This window comes from Vulpes vulpes, chromosome 4, assembly GCF_048418805.1.
Source record: "Vulpes vulpes isolate BD-2025 chromosome 4, VulVul3, whole genome shotgun sequence".
NCBI classification, from domain to species: domain Eukaryota; kingdom Metazoa; phylum Chordata; class Mammalia; order Carnivora; family Canidae; genus Vulpes; species Vulpes vulpes.
Genome location: NC_132783.1, coordinates 95,943,822 through 95,967,995, shown reverse-complemented (window position 1 = coordinate 95,967,995; position 24,174 = coordinate 95,943,822). Strand labels below are relative to the sequence as shown.

General features: G+C 39.1%; 1 protein-coding gene across 1 annotated transcript; it reads right to left on the bottom strand.

Annotated features, from left to right (window-relative positions):
* Positions 1 to 2,111: 2,111 nt before the first annotated feature.
* Positions 2,112 to 22,662, bottom strand: THOC3 (THO complex subunit 3). The gene is made up of 6 exons (XM_072756553.1): positions 22,303 to 22,662; positions 21,366 to 21,522; positions 19,173 to 19,377; positions 15,791 to 15,952; positions 15,570 to 15,670; positions 2,112 to 2,763 (listed from the first exon to the last, which is right to left on the bottom strand). The coding sequence occupies exons 1-6, from the start codon at positions 22,567 to 22,569 to the stop codon at positions 2,600 to 2,602; spliced, it is 1,056 nt and encodes a 351-aa protein (XP_072612654.1). The 5' UTR covers positions 22,570 to 22,662; the 3' UTR covers positions 2,112 to 2,599.
* Positions 22,663 to 24,174: the final 1,512 nt, after the last annotated feature.

The window sequence follows — 24,174 nt, the reverse complement described above, 5'->3', positions numbered from 1 at the left end:
TCCCTTTTTTGGATTTAATTACATCTGGTCAATACTCCCTGCACTAGCCTCCCAATCCACTCCCAGGACACCTGCTCCCCATCCCCATAGATCAGGGTAGGGAAATAATCCTCAAGGCACACACATATACCTCACAGGATCTTAACATCTGGCAGGTTTCATCCTTCCCTATTACCTAATGCCATGGGGGAACCAGAATCATAGCACAAAATATACTATAATCTTAACTATCTATTTCTCAGCCTTACTTGTAACTCAAGTCTACATAGCAATGGGTCATTGGCATAGCAAATCCCAAACTTTCTTTACCAACTATAGCCTAACTCAGAGCAGAACTCATCATCCACTTCTGAATTGCCTGTGTTTAGACCTGTATTACATGGCTGGACTGACATCAATTGCTAGGTGACCATGACTGGTTCCCTTCCTGCTCTGAATTAGACAACTCACTCAAACCACAGGGGCATCAGGTCTGGGACAAATTATGCATTTCTCCAAAAGGAACCCAGCTTCTACATCTCCCCAGGACTCTGAAATCAAGACACAGAAATGTTGTGAGCAAGGCCCTGAGAGTCAGCAAACATTGCCACAAGCTGGAGCTCTTTCCCCACAAATCAGTGTTTCCTGTTGCTACAAGTGTCCCCCTAGTTGAAAGCAGCAAATCTCTTAGTGAAAAGTTGAGTGGATCACTACTTTACACAAACCCAGAGGAAAAAAGTCTACATGGATCAAGGGAGAGGGAACTGATCAAATACTAAGATCTAGACTAAATCTTGGTGTCTGATTCCAATGTTAAAGGGGCTATATAGAGAAACATAGCAGCATCCACAGGAATGACAGACAACCATAAAAATAAAGATCAGTGCACCACAGTTTGCTCCTAGTGACACGAACACTGAACTTCTGACATAATGAGGTAGCATGCTGGTTTACAACTAAAAAGAACCATCTTCAGGGAAGGTCACAGGCAGAGCCTGTTCTGGGCGCTGAAGGAAACACTACTGACTGAACCTGAAGAGTGGACTCAACCAATCACTCATTAAGTTGGACTAAGAGTCAACTTCTTAGAGCCAAGGTTTACTCATTTGTAAAATGGGAATGGCAAGTGAAATAAGAACAGCCATTGTCAATAGAAGGCATGTGGACCTCTAAGCAAACCTAGATTTAAATACTGTCACTTAATGAGTTAAATTTCCTAAAGTAGTAAAATGGTGATAACACCCAACTGCAGGAGGGTGTTGCAAAAACTGAGTAAAGTGCTTATTACAGTACCAAGCCTAAGAAATATCTAATAATTAAAAATTTCTATTAAGACTTACTGAGTGTTTATAATACTGCTTAACATGGTGCTGAGCATTCTGCATGTTTTACCTTATCATACTTGTCTACTCTGCAAGATTTGTATAAACATGTTTGTGTAAACATGTTTCTATACATAAATAAGACAACAGAAAAACTCCTAAAAGGATACACACAAAAATGCTAATAGTGGTGAGTGTCTCTTGGGAGAAAAATACAATTTTTTCTTTTCACCTACTTGCTTTTTCCAAAATTTTCTATGAGTATCATTTAGTGAGGTGTATTTTTATGTTTTCAATCCCAAAATACATTAAAATACAATGAAAATCAAAAACTGCTCACAGGTAATTTCCTACACAAGCCACTTCTTTTGGAGGTAAGAGCTAACAAAAGTTCTGTTTTCCCTGAAGAACGAGCATGTGCCCTGCTTTTCAGTAAGAATTGACTTATCCCTTCTTCACTTTGCCGCCAGGGGGCACAGCCAAAACTTTAGTTCAATCATTCAGTCAGGTTCTCATTTTTTGCATATTTCTATTTTAATTTCCCCAGTCTCGCCTTCCTATTCTTATCTATTATGTCTTATTCTGATTTTGGATTTATTTATATTTTATTACTTTTCTCAGTGTTATATCATAAACGTAGTCTATAAATCCTTTGTATATTAAGGTGAGGTATACATACACACAAAATGAAGACTTTAAGGACTGCTATTGCCCATACACTTCAGGCTGGGCATTTCATAGAATTCATGCTGCATTTCACAGAATTCTTGGTTAGGACATTAAATGACAGAATTAATTACAACCTCTAAATTTAATTTGAGATTTTTTTTAATGCAAAACTGCAACATCTTCCAATATGAGCAACAATAACAACACAAATACCATTAACTTTTAAAGTCTTAGAAGTCCCATAAAGTCATCTTTATTAAATGTTCAACTCGAAAAATTATATACATTTCTTTTTACTATAAAAAAATCTCCATTCCCATCTCACCCTTCCTCACTCACTCCCCCACTCAAGGTAGGTATTGTCCAAGCAGAAGCAAACCCAACAAAGTCTACCATATACCAAAAAGCAGAGAAGACAGGAGGTCCCCAGAGGATAAGATATGCTGATGTTATCGTGCAGAGCCCTCCTGCCCTCCTCTAGGGAACTAGAATAGGGAAACTAACAAAGCCTTGTATAATTTATACCAATTTACAAATACCTTAGGTGTCCACCAACTCCAAGAGAACAGACCAAACTAATACACAAAGGAAGGCCTCTGCCAGGGCCCCCTCTCCCTGAGATCCTCCTATCAGGAGTCATTAGGAAGCCCAAACAGCTTCACAGTTCCTGCTTCCCGACTGCTGTCATATTTGCCATCTTTGTCATCACAGGCAAACGCCAGCAGAGGCCTCTTGGGGTGCCAAGCCACGGTGAAAGTTGGAGACTCACACTGCACCTCCCATAGCTTGTCTCCTATAAAAATCAATATAGGGAAACCAATCAATACATTAATAATAAGAAACCATATTCATTCAGTACTTGCCTACATTAAATCATTTAATCCATTTTTTAAAAGATTTTATTTATTTATTTGAGAAAGAGAGAGAGAGAGCATGAGCTGGGCAGGGGGGGCAGAGGGAGAGAAAGAGGCAGACACCCACTGAGCAGGGAGCCCGATGCAGGGCTCAATCCTAGGACCCTGAGATCATGACCTGAGCTGAAGGGAGACACTTAACCGACTGAGCCACCCAGGTACTCATCATTTAATCCACTTATTAACCCTGCAGGATAGGTACAATTATTATCCAATTTTATAGAGAATACTGAGGCACAGAGAGAGCACAAACCAGTAGGTGGCAGAGCAAGATCTGAATGTAGAGCCTATGGTCTAAACATATTCTACACTCCCGGGGAAAACAGTAACAGCAGTTAATATTTGTTGAGCACCTCTTAAGAATCAGATGGATTATATTTTATTTTAATAAAGGATAAATACAATACAGCAAGGCAAGTAATGATTTTAAAGCCCTTTTTACAGGGACGCCTATGTGGCTCAGCTGTTGAGTGTCTACCTTCAGCTCAGGGTGTGATCCCAGGGTCCCCGGATCAAGTCCCACATCGGGCTCCCTGCATGGGGCCTGCTTCTCCCTCTGCCTGTGTCTCTGCCTCTCTCTCTCTCTGTCTCTCATCAATAAATAAATAAAATCTTTAAAAAAAAAAAAACAAAAAACTCTTTTTACAGAAACAGGTGACTGAACAGTTAAGTCATACCTCAAGGAAGCAACAAAGTCAGCACATGAAGTCTGTTTCCAAAGCCACAGATCTTTCTGCTAAATCACAATGCTTTGCAAATCGATTTTTTTCCCCAAAAATGTCATTCTTCCTACTCGTTGAAATTAAGTATGATTTTTCTTTTTTTTTCTTTTTTTTTAAGTATGATTTTTCTAAAGCCATTATTCCTTTAGTCCTGCTTTACATTTTTTTCAACTTTAGGGTTAAGATTAATGTAGTAAAACATTAACAATGTGGTGCTAACGATGCAGGATATATCAAATTATATACTTCAAACTAGACAACAATACAGTAAATAAATTATATTTCAATAAAGCTGTTTAAATATATATTTATATACATTTATATACATTTAAATATATATTTATATACATTTATATACATTATAAATATATATTTATATACATATATGTGTGTAGACAGAGAGATTCTTTCTGTTAAATAATCCAATTTCAGGGACAGTTAACCACTCTTCATGATGCTAGTATCTGGCAGTCTAGCTTTATGTCTGAGCAAATTTTTGTATTACACAAACATAAGAATTAGTTTCAGAGGCTGCTACTCCCCCTTTTACTCCTTTTTAGGCCTTTAACTCCATCATTTGTCAAATCATTTGGGATTGTTGACAATAAAGAAAGTTATACAGTTCAAGAAAACCAGAGTAGACATAAAAAGGCCTTCTAAAACGTTTCCTAAATAACCATGTGGCTTCATAAACTTTAACATCTTGACAGTTAAAAAAAAAAAAAAAAAAATCTTGACAGTTTTATTGGAAAGTTTAATCTCTGAATGATAAACAAGGTGCTATCTGGGTGAGACTGACATTACTACTCCAGACCACTGAAGTTCTAAAAGACTCAGTGCAGTATATATGGTGTGTGACTAAAAAGCTGAAAGTGGACTGTTAAAATACATGCTATCAGAAATAAAATTAATTCTTACTTTGTTTTACCTTTAACCACTAAAAATACATAAGACACAAAATCTCAATATACGATTCCAATTATACATAGTATAGTGTGTGTATATACACACACACAAAGATGTATAGATATCTATATATAAAATATCTTCATAGATATATAAATATCTATATATTTAAAGAAGACTGGAAGGAAATATACTATGTTAGGAATTCACTATCTCCAAATTATGGACCCATGTGACTGTTAATTTCTTCTTTATATATTTGTCAGCATTTTCCAAATACTCTATTATATGCATATATTATTCTTATTTTACAAACTAATATACAAAGCATGCTTATTGCATAAAATTCAAATAGTGCAAAGGCACAGAGCAGCACTAGGCAACAGAAACTTTTGTGATGGAAACATTCTACATCTGCACTATCCAATACAGAAATCACCAGCCTTATGTGACTACTGAAGTCATTAAAATGAGCCTAGGGTGACTGAGGAATTAAATTTTTCATTTTATTTAATTGGTTTCAGTAATAGTAATTAAATCATAATTTAAATTAAAATTTATCTTCTTCTAGTCTTCTAAGTCTGAAATAAATTCTTTCAAAAGTCTTTCTACGAATTTGGCTTTAGTGTTTTTATCTAAATGGGAACATAATACGCATTGACTGGCTACTTGCTTTGCTCATTCAGTAAAATGCCTTACCAATCTTGCATTTCAGCACATATAGACCTATGTTTTTCTCTTGGAACACTGTAATATGTATGTATCACAACTTATTTAATTAGTCTATCATAATGAAAATTTAGACTATTTCCCTTTTATGTGTAAAACAGTGCTATAAATAAATTGTGCTTCCCTTTGATAATCATCTGACTTTTAATTTTTAGCCTAGGTTATAGAGAAAAAATTTAACGTTAAAAGTATTTGTCTGAACCACTTAGAAAAGTTAATACAGCCATCTGTGATATATTCCTGAAAGACTGATTATATGTGAACTAAATCATATTTTAGGGGCACCTGGATGGCTATGATAGTTAACAGCCAGCTCTTGATTTCAGCTCAGGTCATAATCTCAGGATCCTGGGATCGAGCCCCATGCTGGGCTCTGCCCTCAGCAGGGAGTCTGCTTAAGGATTCTCTCCTTGTCCCTTGTCCCCTTCCCAAGCTTGTGTACTTTCTCTCTAAAATAAATAAATAAATCTTAAAAAATGAAAAATCAGGGGCACCTGGGTGGCTCAGTGAGTTAGGCATCTGCCTTCAGCTCAGGTCATGATCCCAGAATCCTGGGATCAAGCCCTTCACTGGGCTCCCTGCTCAGCAGCAAGTCTGCTTCTCTCTCTTCCTCTGCTGCTCCTCCTGACTCACGCTCTCTTTCGCTCACGTGCACGCTGTCTCTCTCTCTCAAAGAAATAAAGAAAATCTTTAAAAATAAATTAATAAAATAATAAAATAAATCATATTTTATATGTATTAGGTGAGGTAGACAAACTTGCACAAAGATGACATGGGAAAAACAGGCACATGCAACAACCCTTCTGTAAGTGGTTTGGTCCTTCACAAAATGTGAACACCTTGGAGTCAGTCAGCAATCCCACTTCACTGGTTTACCCCAAAGGATGACCTAAAATGAAGTCCATGAAGAATATTTCTCACAGCACTATTTATAATGGTGCAAGGTGAGAAACCACCAAAGAGCTGGGCAAGTAAAGTATCTATAGGCAATACTGGCAGTTTAAGAATATACTGATACATTCAGTAGAAATCTAAAATGCATTAAATGTGGCAGTGGAACTCAGCCATCACCATGTTAAGAAGCTGTAACATTCTCAGGTGTGCCAGGCATAGCCTGGAGCAAGAGACTATCCATACATCACACAACAAAGGTGACACAAAGGAGCTTTGTATCTTTTTTTTTTTTTTAATTCTATTTATTTATTATGAGAGAGAGGCAGAGACATAGGCAGAGGGAGAAGCAGGCTCCACACAGGGAGCCCAACATGGTACTCGATCCCGGGACTCCAGGATCCCACCCCGGGCTGAAGGCAGCGCTAAACCGCTGAGCCACCAGGGCTGCCCAGGAGCTTTGTATCTGAGTGGCTGGACAACACTCACCATAATGTTATCAACAGTAACATTTTTAAATTGTGGAATTTCAATTTTTTACTTTATTCTTTGATGTTTTATATACAGTTTAAATTCCTTTACTAAAGTATCATCTATTTCCAAAAACAATAAAGCTATATTACAAAATAAATCTGAGGGTAAAGCACAGAAGATGGCATCCTAAGCTCACCTCCTCCCACAGACACACTGAGGCAACAAGTGTGTCTACTGCATTAACTCTGAAAATGATCTGAAGACCATCAGAAGAGACCTTCCACAGCTAATCACAGAGAGAAGGCCACACTGAAAGGGTAGAAAGGGTGGAGACATGGCCAGGAACCAAACCCCTGGTGCAAATAACCACAAACAGGAGTGCCATCACAAGCATGGAGGAGTGAAAGGATCAAATTCCACAAAGGGCAATCCTGGCCCTAAGAATCTACATTGGGAAGACAAGTTCCCATAATGTCTGGCTTTGAAAATCAGCAGGGCTTAACTCCAAGAGCTTTAGAAATCAGTGGGCTTAACTCCAGTTGAAATGGAGGGCAAAAGAGCCAGCACAATACTAAGTATCTCAGCCAGAGACAGCACTGAAGAAGCAGCTTGAAAAGCACCTAGGGTATACATGAAGGAGACGTACTAATTTTAGGGTGTGTGCAGAAGGGCAAACATGCAGATTTCTCCAGGTATAAAAGAAGTACTGGTGGGTGCCATTTTTCTTGCCCTCCCTGCGTCTAGATAGCTAGATGCTTGCAGAAGCCAATTCTAACACCCTCTACCTACCTTGTTAGCAACACATGCCATGCCCCAGTATTACCCTACCACCCATCCTATCCAACCCACTGGCCTCCGCAGGTACCCCTCCAAAGTGACTCCTGCTCTGGAGGACAAAGGAGATAACCCTACACACCAGCTTGCCCACAGTTCCTACAGCTGGGCCTCTTAACTGGCTGCACAAAGATCAAGCCCTGCCCTTCTATGTACCTGCAGCTGTCGCAGAAGCTAATTACACACAGCTAGGCTGAATGCCAGCCTCACCCACAATTAAGCCCATAGCAGCTGCAGCCAGGCCTCTCAACAGCATGGGAGGAAGTAACCCTGCACAGTGCTCCTGCAACAGGCAAAGCAGGTCACTGCAGCCAGCTGGGCTGAGGGTCAGACCCACCCATCAGCATGCCCATAGCAATCACAGCTCAACTACAGCAGGCAGCAGGAGGGTGCACTCAGCCCACACAGGGGACAGCCCTAGTGTGCCTGGTTCTAGTGACCAACGCAGATAAGTCTACAGGGCACCACAGGGCCTCTTCTATGTATAGCCACACTTTCAAGGTCAGGAGATATAGCTGACCTACATAACACATAGAAATAAACACAGCCAGACAAAATGATGAGACTAAAGGATATGTCCCAAATGAAGAAACAAGACAAAATTACAGAGAAAGGACTAAACAAAATAGAGATAAATGATATGTCTAATAAAGAGTTCAAAGTAATAGCCCTAAAGATACTCAACTGGACTTGAGAAAACAGCTGATGAACTCTGTAAGAATTTCAAGAGATAGAAAATGTAAAAAAGAGCCAGTCAGAGCTGAATACAGTAATTGAAAAGAGAAATACACTAGAGGAAATCAACAGCAGGTTAGAGGATGCAGAAGAACGGATCAGAGATCTTGAAGACAGTAACAGAAACCAACTAAGATGAATAACAAAAAAGACAAAAAAATAATAAAAGAATAGGTGAAGGAACCTCTGCAATACCATCAAGCATGATAAGATGTACACTGTAGGAGTCCCAGAAGAAGAGAGAGGAAAGTGAACAGAAAATTTATTTGAAGAGATAACAGCTGAAAATATATCCTGAATCTAGATCCAGGAAACAAAGAAAGCCCCAAACAAGATGAACCCAAAAAGGTTCACACCAAGGCACATAACAATTAAAATGGCAAAAATTAAAGATAAAGAGAGACTCTTAAAAGCTAAAGAAAAGCAAATAGTCACATGCAAGGGAAAACCCCTAAGGCTACAGACCAGAAGGGAGTAACATGAAATATTCAAAGAGCTGAAAGAAAAAAACATACAGCCAAGAATACTCTACCTGGCAAGGCTATCACTCAGAGGTGAAACAGAGTTTCCCAAACCAAAGGGAGTTCATCACCACTAAACCAGCCACACAAGAAATATTTAAGGGAATTCTTTAAGTGAAAAAGAAAAGGCCATAATCGGAAGAAAATAATGAAAGGAAAAAATATCATTGGCAAATGCAAATATATGATTAAAGTTAGTGGACTAATCACTTATGAAAGTTAAAACACAAAAGCAGTAAAGTCGGTTATGTCTATAAAAATTACTCAAGGGATACACAAAATAAAAAGATACATAATATATACATACATAATATGGTATACACATAAAATGTAGAGGGGGTAGCAAAAATTCAAAAATTCTGCTTAGAATGTGTTCAAAATTAAGCAACCATCAATACAGACTGCTACACACATAGGATGTTATATATGACCCCTATGGTAACCACAAATCAAAAACCTATAATAGATATACAAAAAGCATTAAGAAAAAGTAATCCAAACATAACATTAAAGAAAATAAACCACAAGGGAAGGGTGATGGGCATTAAAGAGGGCACATGATGTGATGAGCACTAGGTGTTACACTATATGTTGGCAAATTGAATTTAAATAAAGAAAAAACAATTAAAATCCCAAGGGAAGAGAGCAAGAGAAGGAACAGGGAAGAACTACAAAAACAACAGAAAACAGTGAACAAGGGCAGCCCTGGTGGCGCAGCAGTTTGGCGCCGCCTGCAGCCTGGGGTGTGATTCTGGGGACCCAGGATCGAGTTCCACATCGGGCTCCCTGCATGGAGCCTGCTTCTCCCTCTGCCTGTGTCTCTGCCTCTCTCTCTCTCTGTCTATGAATAAATAAATAAAAAATCTTAAAAAAAAAAAAAGTGAACAAAATGGCAATAAATACATATCTATGAATAATTACATGTAAATTAACTATGTGGTCCAATCAAGAGACGCAGGTTGACTGAATGGCTGAAAAAACAAGATCCAACTATATGCTGCTTACAGGACTCACTTCAAACCTAAAGACACATACAGACTGAAAGTGAGGGGATGGAAAAAGATATTCTACACAGATGGAGCTGAATAAAAAAGCTGGGGTAAAAATATTTTTATCAGACAAAATATACTTTACAAAAAAGACTGTAGCAAGAGACAAAGAAAGGCATTAAATGATAAAGAAATCAATCCAACAAGAGGATGTAACAATTTTAAGTATCTATGTACCTAACATAGGCACTAGGAACACCTAAATACATAAAGTAACATAAAGAAACATAAAGTAACATAAAGAAATATAAAAGGATAAATTGACAGTAATACAATAACAGGGGACTTTAACACCACACTTACATCAATGGATAGATCATCCAGACAGAAAATCAACAAAGAAACAATAGCTTTGAATGTTACATTAAACCAGATGGACTTGACAGATACATACAGAACATTCCAACCAAAAACAACAGAATACAGATTTTTTTTTTCTTAAAGATTTTATTTATTTATTCATGAGAGACAGAGAGAGAGAGAGAGACAGACAGACAGACAGGCAGAGGAAGAAGCAGGCTCCATGCAGAGAGCCCGAAGTGGGACTTGATCCCAGGTCTCCAGGATCATGCCCTGGGCTGAAGGCGGCATTAAACTGCTGAGCCACCCAGGCTGCCCCACATTATTTTCAAGTGCACAGGAAATATTCTCCAGGATGGATCATATATGGTAGACCACAAAACAAGTTTCAATGAATTTAAAAAGACTGAAATTTTATCAAGCATCTTTTCTGACCCACAGTGATATGAAATTAGAAATCAATTACAAGGAAAAAAAAACTGGAAAAAACAGACACACACAGAGGTTAAACAACATGCCACTGAACAACCAACACATCAATGAATACATTAAAGAGGAAATCAAAAAACCCATCAAGACAAATGAAAATGGAAACACAACAATCCAAAATCTTTAGGATGCAGCTAAAGTAGTTCTAACAAGAATGCTTATAGCAATACAGGCCAACCTCAAGAAACAAGAAAAATCCCAGATAAACAAAACAACCTTATACCTAAAGACACTACAAAAAGAACAAAGCCCAAAGTTAGTAGAATGGAAGGAAATTAAAAGAATTAGAGCAGAAATAAATAAAATAGATACTAAAAAATATTAGAAAATATCCATGAAATCAAGAGCTGGTTCTTTGAAAACATAAATTTGATAAACCTTTACCAGACTCATCAAGAAGAGAGAGAACTCAAATAAATGAATTCAGAAATGAAAAATAATAACTGACAATACAAAAATACAAAGGGTTATATGAAAATACTATGAAAAATTATATCCAAATTGGACAACCTAAAAGAATGAATAAATTCCTATACACATACAATATTCTAAAACTGACTCAAGAAGAATGAGAGAATTTAAACAGATCAATTACTACAAATGAAACTCAACTGGTAATCAAAAAACTCCCAATAAACAAAAGTCCAGATGGATTCAGAGGTGAATTCTATGAAACATTTAAAGAGTTAATACCTATTCTTCTCAAACTATTCCAAAAAAAAAAGGTGAGGAAAAACTTCCAAATTCATTCTATGAGCCCAGCATTATCCTGATACCAAAAACCAGGCAAACACACTACAAACCAAACAAACAAACAACTGCAGGCCAATATCCCTGGTGAACATAGATGCAAGAATCCTCAACAAAATATAGTAGCAAATCAAATTTAACAATACATTAAAAAGATCATACACCATGATCAAGTGGGATTTATTCCAGGGATGCAAGTATGATTCAATATTTGTAAATCAATCAATAAGAGAAAGGCAAAAACCATATGGTCATCTCAATAGACACAAAAAACAAATTTGACAAAATAAACATCCATTCTTGATAAAAAAAAAATTCTCAACAAAATGGATTTAGAGGAAATATACTTCAACATAATAAAGACCATATATGAAAAACCCGCAGATAACATCATACTCAATGGTGAAAAACTGAAAGCTTTTCCCCTAAGATCAGGAGCAAGACAAGGATGCCCACTCTCACCATTTTTATTCAACACAGTCCTGGAAGTCCTGGCCACATCAATCAGACAAGAAAAAAACCAAAGGCATCCAAATTGGTAAGGAAGAAGTAAAACTGTCAGTATTTGCAGATGCTATGACACTATATACCAAAAACCATAAAGATTCCACAAAACACTATTTGAATAAATGAATTCTGGGGTGCCTGGGTGGCTCAGTTAAGTGTCTGCCTTTGGCTTAGGTCATGATCCCAGGGTCCTGGGACTGGGCCCTGGTCGGGCTCTCTGCTTAGCAGGAAACCTGCTTTTCCTTCTCAAACTCTCTCTGTGTCAAATAAATAAATAAAATATTTTTTAAAATAAATAAATTCAGCAAAGTCGCAGGAAACAAAACTAATACACAGAAATCTGTTGCATTTCTATACACAAAAATGACGTAATAGAAAGAAAAATTAGTAAGAAAACAAACCCATTTACAATTACACCTAAAAGAAAAAATCTGGGAATACATTTAACCATGGAGGGAAAAGACCTATACTCAGACATTGAAGAAAGAAGTTGGGATCCCTGGGTGGCGCAGCAGTTTGGTGCCTGCCTTTGGCCCAGGGAGCGATCCTGGAGACCCGGGATCGAATTCCACATCAGGCTCCCGGTGCATGGAGCCTGCTTCTCCCTCTGCCTGTGTCTCTGCCTCTCTCTCTCTCTGTGTGTGACTATCATAAATAAATAAAAAATAAAAAAATAAAAAAAAAGAAGTTGAAGATGTCACAAATAGAAAAATATACCATGCTCATGGACTGGAATAATTAATAGTTAAAATGTTCACACCAACCAAAGCAATCCACAGATTCAATGTAATCTCTATCAAAATACCAACATTTTTCACAGAACCAGAATAATCCTATAATTTATATGAAATCACAAAAGACTCTGAATAGCCAAAGCAATCTTTGAGAAAGAAGAACAAAACTGTCGGTATCACAATCCCAGTTTTTAAGATATACTACAAAGCTATAGTAATCAAAACAGTATGGCACTGGCAAAAAAATAAACACATGATATATCAATGGAACAGGATAGAGAACCCAGAAATAAACCCACCCCTATATGACCATTAATTAATCTACAACAAAGGAGAAAAGAATATGCAATGGAGGGCAGCCTGGGTGGCTCAGCGGTTTAGCGCCGCCTTTGGCCCACGGCCTGATCCTGGAAACCTGGGATCGAATACCATGTCGGGTACCCTGCATGGAGCCTGCTTCTCCCTCTGCCTGTGTCTCTGCCTCTCTCTCGTGTCTCTCATGAATAAATAAATAAAATATTAAAAAAAAAAGAATATGCAAAAAAAAAAAAGAATATGCAATGGAAAAAAGTTTCGTCAACAAATGGTGCTGGGAAAACAGGACAGCTACATGCAAAAAAATAAAATTGGACCACTTCTTACACCATACACAAAAATAAACTCAAAATAGATTAAAATGTGAGATCTGAAACCATAAAACACCTAAAAAACAAAGGCAGCAACCTTTTGGACATCAGCCTTAGCAACATATTTATGGATATGTCTCCTCAAGCAAAGAGAAACAAAAGCAGAAATAAACTACTGGGATTACACCAAAATAAAAAGCTTTTGTGTAGCAAAGGAAACCATCAACAAAATAAAAAGACAACCTACTGAATGGGAGAAGATATTTCCAAATAATAAATCCAATAAAGGGTTAATATCCAAAATATATAAGATTTATATGCTCAACACCGAAAAAAAAAAAAAAAAAAAAAAAAAGGTAAGCTAATTAAAGAGTGTGGTGCCTGGGTGGCTTACTCGATTGAGAGTCCAACTTTCGATTTTGGCTCAGGTCATGATTTTAGGGTCCTGGGATCAAGCCCCACATTGGGCTCCATGCTTACCAGGGAGTCTATTGAGATTCTTTCCCTCTGCCCCTCCCTCCACACTCTACTCATGCTCTCTCTCTCAAATGGGTGAATGAATCTTTAAAAAAAAAAGAGACAGAAAATCTGAAAAAACATTTTTTCCAAACATATACAGATGACCAACAAACACATGAAAAGGTGCTCAGATCACTGATCATCAGAGAAACACACATCAAAATTACAATGAGATACCACCTCACACCCATGAAAATAGCTAGTATCAAAAAGATAATAAAAAACAAATGCTGAACTGGAGGGTATTATGCTGAGTGAAATAAGTCAATCAGAGAAGGACAATCATCATAAGGTTTCACTCATATGTGGAATACAAGAAATAGTGAAAGGGATTAAAGGGAAAGGAGGGGAACTGAATGGGAAAAATTAGAGAGGGAGACAAACCTTGAGAGACTCCTAACTCTGGGAAACAAACAAAGGGTTGTAGAAGGGGAGGTGGCCGGGGAATGGGGTAACTGGGTGATGGGCACTCAGGAGAGCACTTGATGGGATGAGCATTGGGTGTTATACTATATGCGGCAAATCGAGCTTAAATAAAAACAAATGTAAAATTTAAAAAAAAAATGTTGGTGAGGATGTAAAGAAAAAAGAATCCTCATACGCTGCTGGTGGGAATGTAAATTGGTGCTGCCACTATGGAAAATGATATGAAGCCTTCTCAAGAAATCAAAAATAGAAATACTATAAAATCCAGTAATTCCACTACTGGGTAATTACCCAAAGAAAACAAAAACACTAATGCAAAAAGATATGTGCGCCCCCACATTTATTGCAGCATTATTTACAATAGCCAAGATATAGAAACCACCTAAGTGCCCATGGATAGATGAATGGATAAAGAAAATGTGTAGATAGATAGATAGATAGATAGATAGATAGATATACACACACACACAGTAGAATATTAAACAGTCATAGAAAAAGAATGAAATCTTGCCATTTGCAAGAACATGGGTAGACCTAAGGAATATTAAGCTAAGTGAAATAAATCAGACACAGAAAGACGAATACCGTATGATTTCACTTATACATGAAATCTAAAAAACAAAACAAGTAAATAAACAGAAACACATTCATAAATACAGAAAATTGTTGGGTGTCAGAGGGGAGAGGGTTTGGGTGATAGGTGAAATAGGTGAAGTGATCAAGAGGTACAACTTGCAGTTATAAAATAAGTCATAAAGTACAGCAAAAGGAATATAGTCAATAACATTGTAATAATGTTGACAGTGACTACATTTGTTGTAATTAATGACTAATGCACTTAAGTGTCAAATCACTGTCGTACATGAAACTAATATAATACTATATGTCAAATATACTTTAATAATAAAAAAAATTAATTAAAAATAAGTAAATCTGAGAAAATTCTCTGTAAAATGTACACTCTCCTCCCATTTTTCTATTTTCAAACTCTGTTGGTTGTTTTTAAAGCAAATTACATGTATTTTGGTAATTCCTAAAATTATTTTTAAAAATATGCATTTAAAAAAATATATGCATTTTTTTAAGTTCACATACAGGCAAAATATAGGGAAAAAGTATACCACAACACTAAAAGAGATTGTATTTAGAGGTGGGACTACAGGTGACACTTTATTCTTTCTCCTATTTTCCATATTTTAAAAATGTCATCATAATAGAGGAATTAACAGTTAATAAAATGCAAAATATTTTCCTAAATCACTTTCTTTCAGACCCGCCCCTTTCTCAACTCTTTGCTCCCTTATGCACCTGACTATAACAGTCATAATAAACAAGCCTGTCCTAAGAAGAAAATTTATTTATGCTAATGCAGGTGTAGTAGTAATGTGAAGATGAAAACACACGACAGGAAAAGTCCTGATGGCTGCAGATGACAGACAGAAGACTCATTACAGTAGTGAAGGTTTCAGTTACCTGTCTCTACTTCGGCAATGTCAATAAAATGATCTTCTGAAGCTGAGGCCAGCATTTTTCCATCATGGCTAAAACTGAGGGTCCTCACAGGCCAATCCAGCCTAATAACAGAGAAGAAAGAGGAGATGTTAGAATAACCCAGTAAGAGAAGGGCACAATTTCACCCAAAATGAAATCAAATTAATTTATCCAACAAGGAAAGTGCTGGCAGAACCACTTACCTGGAAAAGCACCGAACACACACCAACTCATCCACATCCCAGAGGCTGACCAAGGCATCTGCACTTCCTGTGGCAAAGTACTTCCCCATGGGGTCAAACTTGATACAGATGCAGTTGGAAGGATGGGCATTGATGGACTGCACAGGCTTCAGCTCTGGGTAGCTGAGAAACAAGACAGACAGCAATTAAACTAGGGGAGGGGACTATGGTCCTAAGATGACAACAGGAGATACTGAAGAAGAAATCAAAGACAACAGAACAAATATCAGACTGCAAGTAAAACAAACTTTCCTGGACTTAAAAAAAAAAAAAATTAGATTATCGTCAGGCTTTTCTGACACTAAGACTTTATGACAAAAGAAAACGGGGATAATATATTTAAGATGTATAAGAAAATATGAATCAAAGATTTTCATGTACAGCAAAATTGACTACCAATTATAAAGAGCTCAAATACTAAGCAGCACAATTAAGTATCTATAAGTTTAATAAGCATATAAGTTATAGTAAATATGAACTCAGGGAATACTGTCCATGAACCTTTCCTGAGGAATCTAAAGAATGAACTGTGACAATCAAAATGACTAGAGACTAATCAGCATAAGACTGGTGATGAGTATTACATATACAGCCTCTTGTAGAAACTATATATGTAAAAGAAAAGCATAGTATATTGTAGCTCTATACTCTGACAATATATAGTATTAAGTATATTTTTTAATACAGAAGAATGAGGAAAGCAATGCAAAAAGCAAAATTTACTATTTTAAGTAATCATATTGGTGGCAGTAGTGGTAATAATGTTATTCTGAGATATCTCTACATATAACATGGATAAATGTAATAAGAAACTGTGGGATATTCTATTTCTATAAATCCCTTGTGTCCCTTGAGAACCAGAATACTCAAATACTCAGTTTGGAAGGAGTTATTTATAATATAGAAGATGTTTAGTAAAATTCCACTCATCTTGAATGTTTTTTTCTTTTCTTTTTTCTAAAGATTTCATTTATTTATTCATGAGAGACACAGAAAGAGAGGCAGAGACACAGGCAGAGGGAGAAGCAGAATCCCTGCAGGGAGCCTGACGCAGGACTCAATCCCAGGACCCCGGGATCACGACTGGAGCCAGAGGCAGATGCTCAACCACTGAACCACCCCCGTGTTCCTCACTCTTCTTGAATTTTAATTGAAGTCATCAATATAAATTCACAATGCACATAGTTTACTTTTTTTTTTACAATATACACATATAATTCTTTGCTCTGTCCACTAGAAAGGTCTAGAAATAATGACCAAACCATGAGAATGATAAATGCTTCCATAGCTCCAATATCATTTTCTCATAAAAAGAACCCAGCGATTCTTAGAGGAATTTCTGATTAAAGGTCTGAGGCAGAAAACATACAAGATGAACTCAGATATCCTGTCAGACCAGAGAGCAACAACCTGAAGACTACTAGGATTATGTTAAAAAAAATGACTCAGGAATCAACCTGAAGAGGCTCCCATTAGCTAAAGATGGGATAATTTGAGTTTCTATTAAGGATAATTACTCCAACAGATTGAAATACATCTACCATGCTTAAATACATGAGTTTATGAGTCTTAAAAATACAACCTAGCTCATCATTTTTGGAGGCAATAGAGAACTAATTCATTATCTGATGACAAAGGGAAAGAAGCATTTATCCCGCCTTTTCTAAGTAAACTATATTCTTTTTTTTTTTTTTTTTTTTTTATTTATGATAGTCACAGAAAGAGAGAGAGAGAGAGAGGCAGAGACACAGGCAGAGGGAGAAGCAGGCTCCATGCACCGGGAGCCTGATGTGGGATTCGATCCCGGGTCTCCAGGATCGCGCCCTGGGCCAAAGGCAGGCGCCAAACCGCTGCGCCACCCAGGGATCCCAGTAAACTATATTCTTAAGTAACCAAATAGTTGATAAGAAGTATCTTATATTCCAACAAATAAATTAGCATACAAAATTAGTAAAATCGAAACTAGGAGAATCTCTGCAGGTTAACAGCCTAGCTTTCCAACAGCTATATTATAAATAAAAGAAGGATGAAGAGAAACTTGGTAGTTTAACAAACTTAAAAGACACTAATTTTTTTTAAACAGATGAAACCAGAGTATCTAGAAATGCATACTTGGTAGCTAAAACTATACAGAAATACTATAAAAATCAAGATAGTGTTTCCTTTTGAGGAAAGAGAATTATGACTAGGAAAAATACATAGACAGATTTCTGGGATGGCCAGCAAATTACTATTTCTTGACCTGGATGGGGTTACACAGATAACAGTTCATTAAGGCATAAGTTGTTTTAAGTGGCTTTCTGTATATGTTTTATTTTCTAATAAAAAGGCTTTTTAAAAAAACTAAAGAATCCCCACTTGAATAAAATTCAAGTTGCTAAGCACAGAATTCCAGCCTTTTATAATCTGGTCTCAGATTATACTTCAACTTTATCTTCCCATTTTCAGGCCCTCTCTTCAGACACCTTATCATCCACCATTCCCAGCAATTCTGACCTACCAACTACTTTCCATATAGAATACGCTCATTCACACCTGTTTCGTCCATTGTATGACTGCCTTGTGCTGATTCTTTAAATTCTACTCAGCTTTCAAGGTCAAGCTCAGAAGCTGCCTCCTTCAATCCTCAACTCCCACAGTCAATCTAAGTTTCTTTCCTGGGATGCCACAGCAAACTCTCAGCCTCTCTTCAAGAACCTATTTTATACTGCCTTGCACGGCCCATACAGAATAGCAGAAAGAATAGAGCCCACAGACCTGAATTTCAATTCCAACACTCCATTCATTTACAGAATATTTACTGAGATCCTAACTCTGTGTACCAGATATTAAAGTAAGCACTAGGGATTCAATGGTAATATGTGGTCCCTACATTCATGGAATTTAGAGTCTAGTGGAAGATATAGGTAAGTAAACATGTAATTATAATAAAGAATGAGAAATGCTTCCAACAGGAAGTACATAAAATAAGCTTCTAACCTGGAAAGGTAGGAAACTGATGAAGATGGCTTCCCGGAGAGAAAGTGATATTTAAGGAGAGACTTTACGGGTACAAATTAGCCATAATTCAAGGTGCACCTACTTCCAGTGCTCAATAGTTGACTAGTGATTTAACCTCTCTGGATCCCAGATCCTCATCTGTCAGATAAGACTCATACTATCAACCGCATAAAATTTCTCTAAGGACTCATATAAGGTGCCTGGCTCAAAGGTGCTCAACGGAGGTTAGGATTCTTTATTACCATGTGTCCTTTAAGCTCCTTCAGCACATCTAATTCATCTCTGTATCTAACACAGCACCCAGGGCAAAGATATGACAGTCCCTAAACTACAACCCCCTCACCTGAGGATGTTGATACAACCATTGCCATTTGTCAGGAAGAACATGTTATTGTCATTATTCCAGGAGATTTCATTTACTTCAAACTTGAACTGCTCTTCCGCCTTAGAACGGTGTGTCTTGGCATCAATAAAGGTCACCACATCATCCTTGTTGCCTACAGCTATGGTCTGCCCATCAGGACTCCAGCAGATATTTATATTCTCCCCTAGAAACCCAGATATAATCAGTAAGATATTGTTAGCCCAAAATCCTGCAGAAGTTTATTTTTTTTTAATCTGACAAAGACCAGAGCTATTATCTCCAAATTCCATTTACTAAGGTCCGAATCAATAGAAGGGAATGGGCAGCCTGGGTGCCAGGTGGCTCAGCAGTTTAGTGCCACCTTCAGCCCAGGGTGTGATCCTGGAGACCCCGGATTGAGTCCCACATCAGGCTCTCTGCATGGGGCCTGCTTCTCCCTCTGCCTGTGTCTCTGCCTCTCTCTCTCTCTCTCTCTCTGTGTGTGTTTCTCATGAATGAATAAATAAGATCTTAAAAAAAATAAAATAGAAGGAATGACCACTTACTCACCAATTATGAGTCCAGAATATTCATCTACAAATTTCCCGCTGTGGGTCCTCACTATAATTCTCTAAAGAACACATTATTATCCCCATTCTACATATGAAGATATGGAAGATATGAGAGATGAGTCAAACTGTCAAAGCAGTGAAATAAAAGAGCCAAGATCTAAACTAGATTTGACTCCAATGCCTGATTCTTTTTTTATTTAAGATTTACTTATTTATTCATGGGAGACACAGAGAGAGAGGCAGAGACATAGGCAGAGGGAGAAGCAGGCTCCCTCCCAGGACACCGGGATCACAACCCAAGCCAAAGGCAAATGCCCAACCACTGAGCCACCCAGGCGTCCCCAAAGCCTCTGCTTCTCAGACCAGCATTCCCTAAACTCTGGTCATTTATACTCTGGTCATTTATATGCCACTTTCACAATTTTGTTCTATCCACGTTAACAGCTATATTTCTTGATTCAAGATTTTTCTTAAAATTAACTTAAAAAATTTTTAGTTAAATAAATTTAGTTTCCATTTAGTAATAAATTTTATGGGCTAGTTCTTTTTTCCTGGTAGGCATTAAAATAAACACACAGCCGACTTTTAATGTTCATCCACATACCACCTAAATCATTCATGCATCACCAGTTGTCTACTTGGAGAAAGCACTGTAACATTCCGCCTCCACAGACAAGACTTGTCAACAAAGCCCAATGGACCACAGTGAACACATCGATTAAAAATTTCATCAACTTTATCAATTCTATGATGCATATATTTTCACACTTAATTCTTTACAACGTATCTTAAAATGCATCAAGATGCATCTCAAAAGTTTTGGTGGATCATGGTTATCTAGAAACTTTTCTTTCTTAACAACACATAAAACGTCGGTACACCTTATAATCTGTGACATGTTAGTCGATAAAATATAAGTGGCCTCAAGGTTTATAGGATAATACCTGGTAGAGAATAGATTCTACAAATGTACTGCACAACCCCCAGGTCATTTTCTCCCAGACCTCCAAAACTATTCATTCCAAGATCAGCCATTCTAGCCTAGCAGGAGTTTCCCAAATTCTCCATACATCTGCACATGCAGCTCCCTCCTAGAGCTGCCGCTCACTCCTCACTCACCCACTGGACCCCGGACCACTAAATCCCTATTAGCTATTCTAAGAGTTTGCTCAAATTTTGTGAGATCTTGCTTGTCTCCACAGGCAGACTAAGCACTTCCATTCTATTTTTTTTTTTTTTTTTTATGATAGTCACAGAGAGAGAGAGAGAGAGGCAGAGACACAGGCGGAGGAAGAAGCAGGCTCCACGCACTGGGAGCCCGATGTGGGATTCGATCCCGGGTCTCCAGGATTGCGCCCTGGGCCAAAGGCAGGCGCCAAACCGCTGCGCCACCCAGGGATCCCCGCACTTCCATTCTAGATATCCCTCTTGTAGACATCTCCAGTATAACATGAACCATATTAGGGTTTTAGGCCCTAGGAGCTGGAGATTGTCATATTCAGCCCAGGATGTCCCCTACCTAACACAAGGCCAAACACAGAGAAAATGTTCAGGAAATGCTTGTTGAATTAAATTACTAAAAGTAGCTCATCTTCCTATTGCCCTCTCTCTGAAGAGTCACCTTTAGTGTTCACAGTGGCAATGCATTTTGTAGTCCTCACGTCCCAGATGCGAATGGTTTTGTCTCCCGACGCGGTGACAAAGAGGTCAGGATTACTCGGATGCCAACAAAGCTGGTCCACACTATCCCCATGTCCCCGATAATTGTTTTCTTTGACCTGAAAGAACAGAATCCAAATGTCACCTTACACTTAAGTACCTGCCTCCACATGTAACTTCTCAGCTTTATTTAAACCAAGGCACCTTATGCCTAACAAAGACAATTTAAAAGAAACCAGTCCTTCCAAGTTCCTTCCCCAAAATTCTTCCCAATATCCCCTTCTCTTCCTTTCCAATCATTCTGAATTGTTCTGAGGTTTGGATTCCACATGAACGCCCTTACTCTTTTGCCTTCCCTGGACTTCCTCCTTCTTTCTGGTTCTCCACACTTACTCTACCACCGACGTTCCCGATTTTCTTGCTCACTCCCACAGGAAGTGCTATTATTTTCAAAGGGGCCCACCACACCCTCATGGGGACCCCACCACACCCTCATGGGGACCCCACCACCACCACAGACCCTAGCCACTCCTCACCACCACACAACTCCTTCCATCACTCTCACGCACCCTCACCTCACTCCAGGCCCGTCCACCACCAGTCTTCATCCTGTCCTAGCCTCCACTCCCCGCTCATCTTCACAGCTCCTTTACTGCCACACTCCCTCGCACCCTCACCTCCCTTTTACCACCACCACCTTCCTCTCCACCACACCCCCCAGATCCCCAAGCACCACTCTGGTCACTCCAGCACTCTACCGTGCACTACATATCCCCCTTAGCCCCACACCCGTCCTCTCCCCTCGCCCCCACCCCCCTTTCCGCTCCCACTCTCGCGCTCAACACCACACCTCGCTCTACCTCAGCCCCTCTCTCTCCGGCCTGGACCGGTCAGCTTACCAACCGGTCCTTCTCCAGTAGGAAAACGCTGGCCGTCTTGTCGAAAGACCCCGAGGCCAGGCGACGCCCGTCGCAGCTCCAAGCCACCGAGTGCACCTTGGCGCTGTGTGCAGGGAATTCGCGCGTCTTGCTGTGGCCGCGGAACAGCTCCTGCATTCCCAGCACGTAGCGTGTTGGGCCACTGGTCACTGAGCACCAGGGAGCCATTGAGCCAGGACCACTCTGGCCCAGCGCCGAGGGCCCCATGGCCGCCGCAGGGACCGCCATGGCGAGCTCCCAGTACCCCGCGTCGCTACCGCCGCTTCGGTGCAGTCAGGCCTGCCGCCGCCGCTGCACGCATGCGCCTGGAAGAACGGCTCGCCCCTGCACAGCCGCAGTGCGGGCCATCCGGGAGGGGACTACAAATCCCGGCATGCAGCGCGCGCTCCCTTTTCAAATAGTAATGATTAGGATTTAAGTTTCCTTCATAGTTAGTGATTCTGAGCTTTTGAGGGCATATTTCCCCCTTATCTACTGTCTGGTAGATATATTTGTATCCCTGTGTAATTAAAAAAGAAAGCCAGGGATCCATGGGTGGCTCAGCGGTTTGGCGCCTGCCTTTGGCCCAGGGCGTGATCCTGGAGGCCTGGATCGAGTCCCGAGTCGGGCTCCCTGCATGGAGCCTGCTTCTCCCTCTGCCTGTGTATCTGCCTCTCTCTCTCTCTCTCTCCCTTTCTCTCTCTGTATGTGTGTGTGTCTTATGAATAAATGAATAAAATCCTTTAAAAATAAGTAAATAAATAAAATAAAAGCCAACGTTATCCCTCCAAACCTCAATTCCCCATCAATAAAAAAAGAGTAGATTCTCCACCCCTCAATCCCCTCCCTTAAGAGCATAAGGCCTCCGACTCTGGCCGGAGAAGGACCAGCTGGTAAACTAGAGGTTTTTAGGGGTCCAGAGCAGGGAGGGAAGGGATTGAGAAGGGGCCTGGGTATGTCTTTAAATAAACGAATTCTCCGATTTTTAAAAGTACTATTGATGAAGGATAGAAGCAGGAAAATGTTCACCTCTAGTCCAAAAGGCTGATCTGCAGCCTGCATAGTTCTGATGAGGATGAAATACATACTGATTGCTACATTCTTAAAGGGTCTCATGACTGCGTGTATATCTCACGAATACTTAATATCAAGATGAATGATAAGCACCAGAGAACTCTTTTGAAAATAGTTTTATGAGTAGAAATTTGAAGAAAAGACATAGGATCTAATACTCCCTGCACATCCTGACACCCTTGAGCACTAAGCATGTAACTACTGTAAAGTTGCTCCCGCTGCCGGTGGTGAGAAAAGAGGCTACGAGGCCAGTGGATCCGAGAAATGAACTTTATTGCAAGCACCCTCGGGCGAGGTTTTCCCAATTGGGAAGTTCCTGGGTGGAAAGTTTCAGTTTCCTGATGGTGATGGGGAAAGTCCGCCGTCTTGGAGAGGGTTGGGGGGGTGATCCTCCATTTTGGAGTCTCGGTTTCCCAGCCGGCCCATCAACTACTAACTTCATACAGCAGGAGTGCAGATCCTTCTGCCCTTAAGCCCTAACCCCATGCCACTTAAATAAACTTACTAAGTTATACCATAAAACATCTCAAAAATTCTTTCTTGACCATCATGCTCAATGATGCCACAACACTACATGCACATGATTATATATACAAAAACATAAAAGATACAGAGTAAAAAGTAAATGTCCACCTGTGTCACCCCCTCTCCTTGGATTATTCCCACCCTCTGATGCCTACTTTAAAGCACAAGTCCAGCAGTTTCCTGCTGAAGAAACAACTAATGAGCTGCCAGAGCCAACCAAGGCCCTGGAAAAGGACTGTGGGCTCCGGGAGGGTT

Bases quoted from the DNA above. Each gene is read 5' to 3' on its own strand.
- THOC3 (XM_072756553.1), bottom strand. From the start codon at position 22,569: ATGGCGGTCCCTGCGGCGGCCATGGGGCCCTCGGCGCTGGGCCAGAGT. The intron at 15,953-19,172 runs GTGAGGGGGTTG...CTTGTTTCTCAG, and splicing joins GGTTGTATCAACATCCTCAG to CTACCCAGAGCTGAAGCCTG. The intron at 15,671-15,790 runs GTAAGTGGTTCT...CTCTGTTATTAG, and splicing joins TGTGTTCGGTGCTTTTCCAG to GCTGGATTGGCCTGTGAGGA.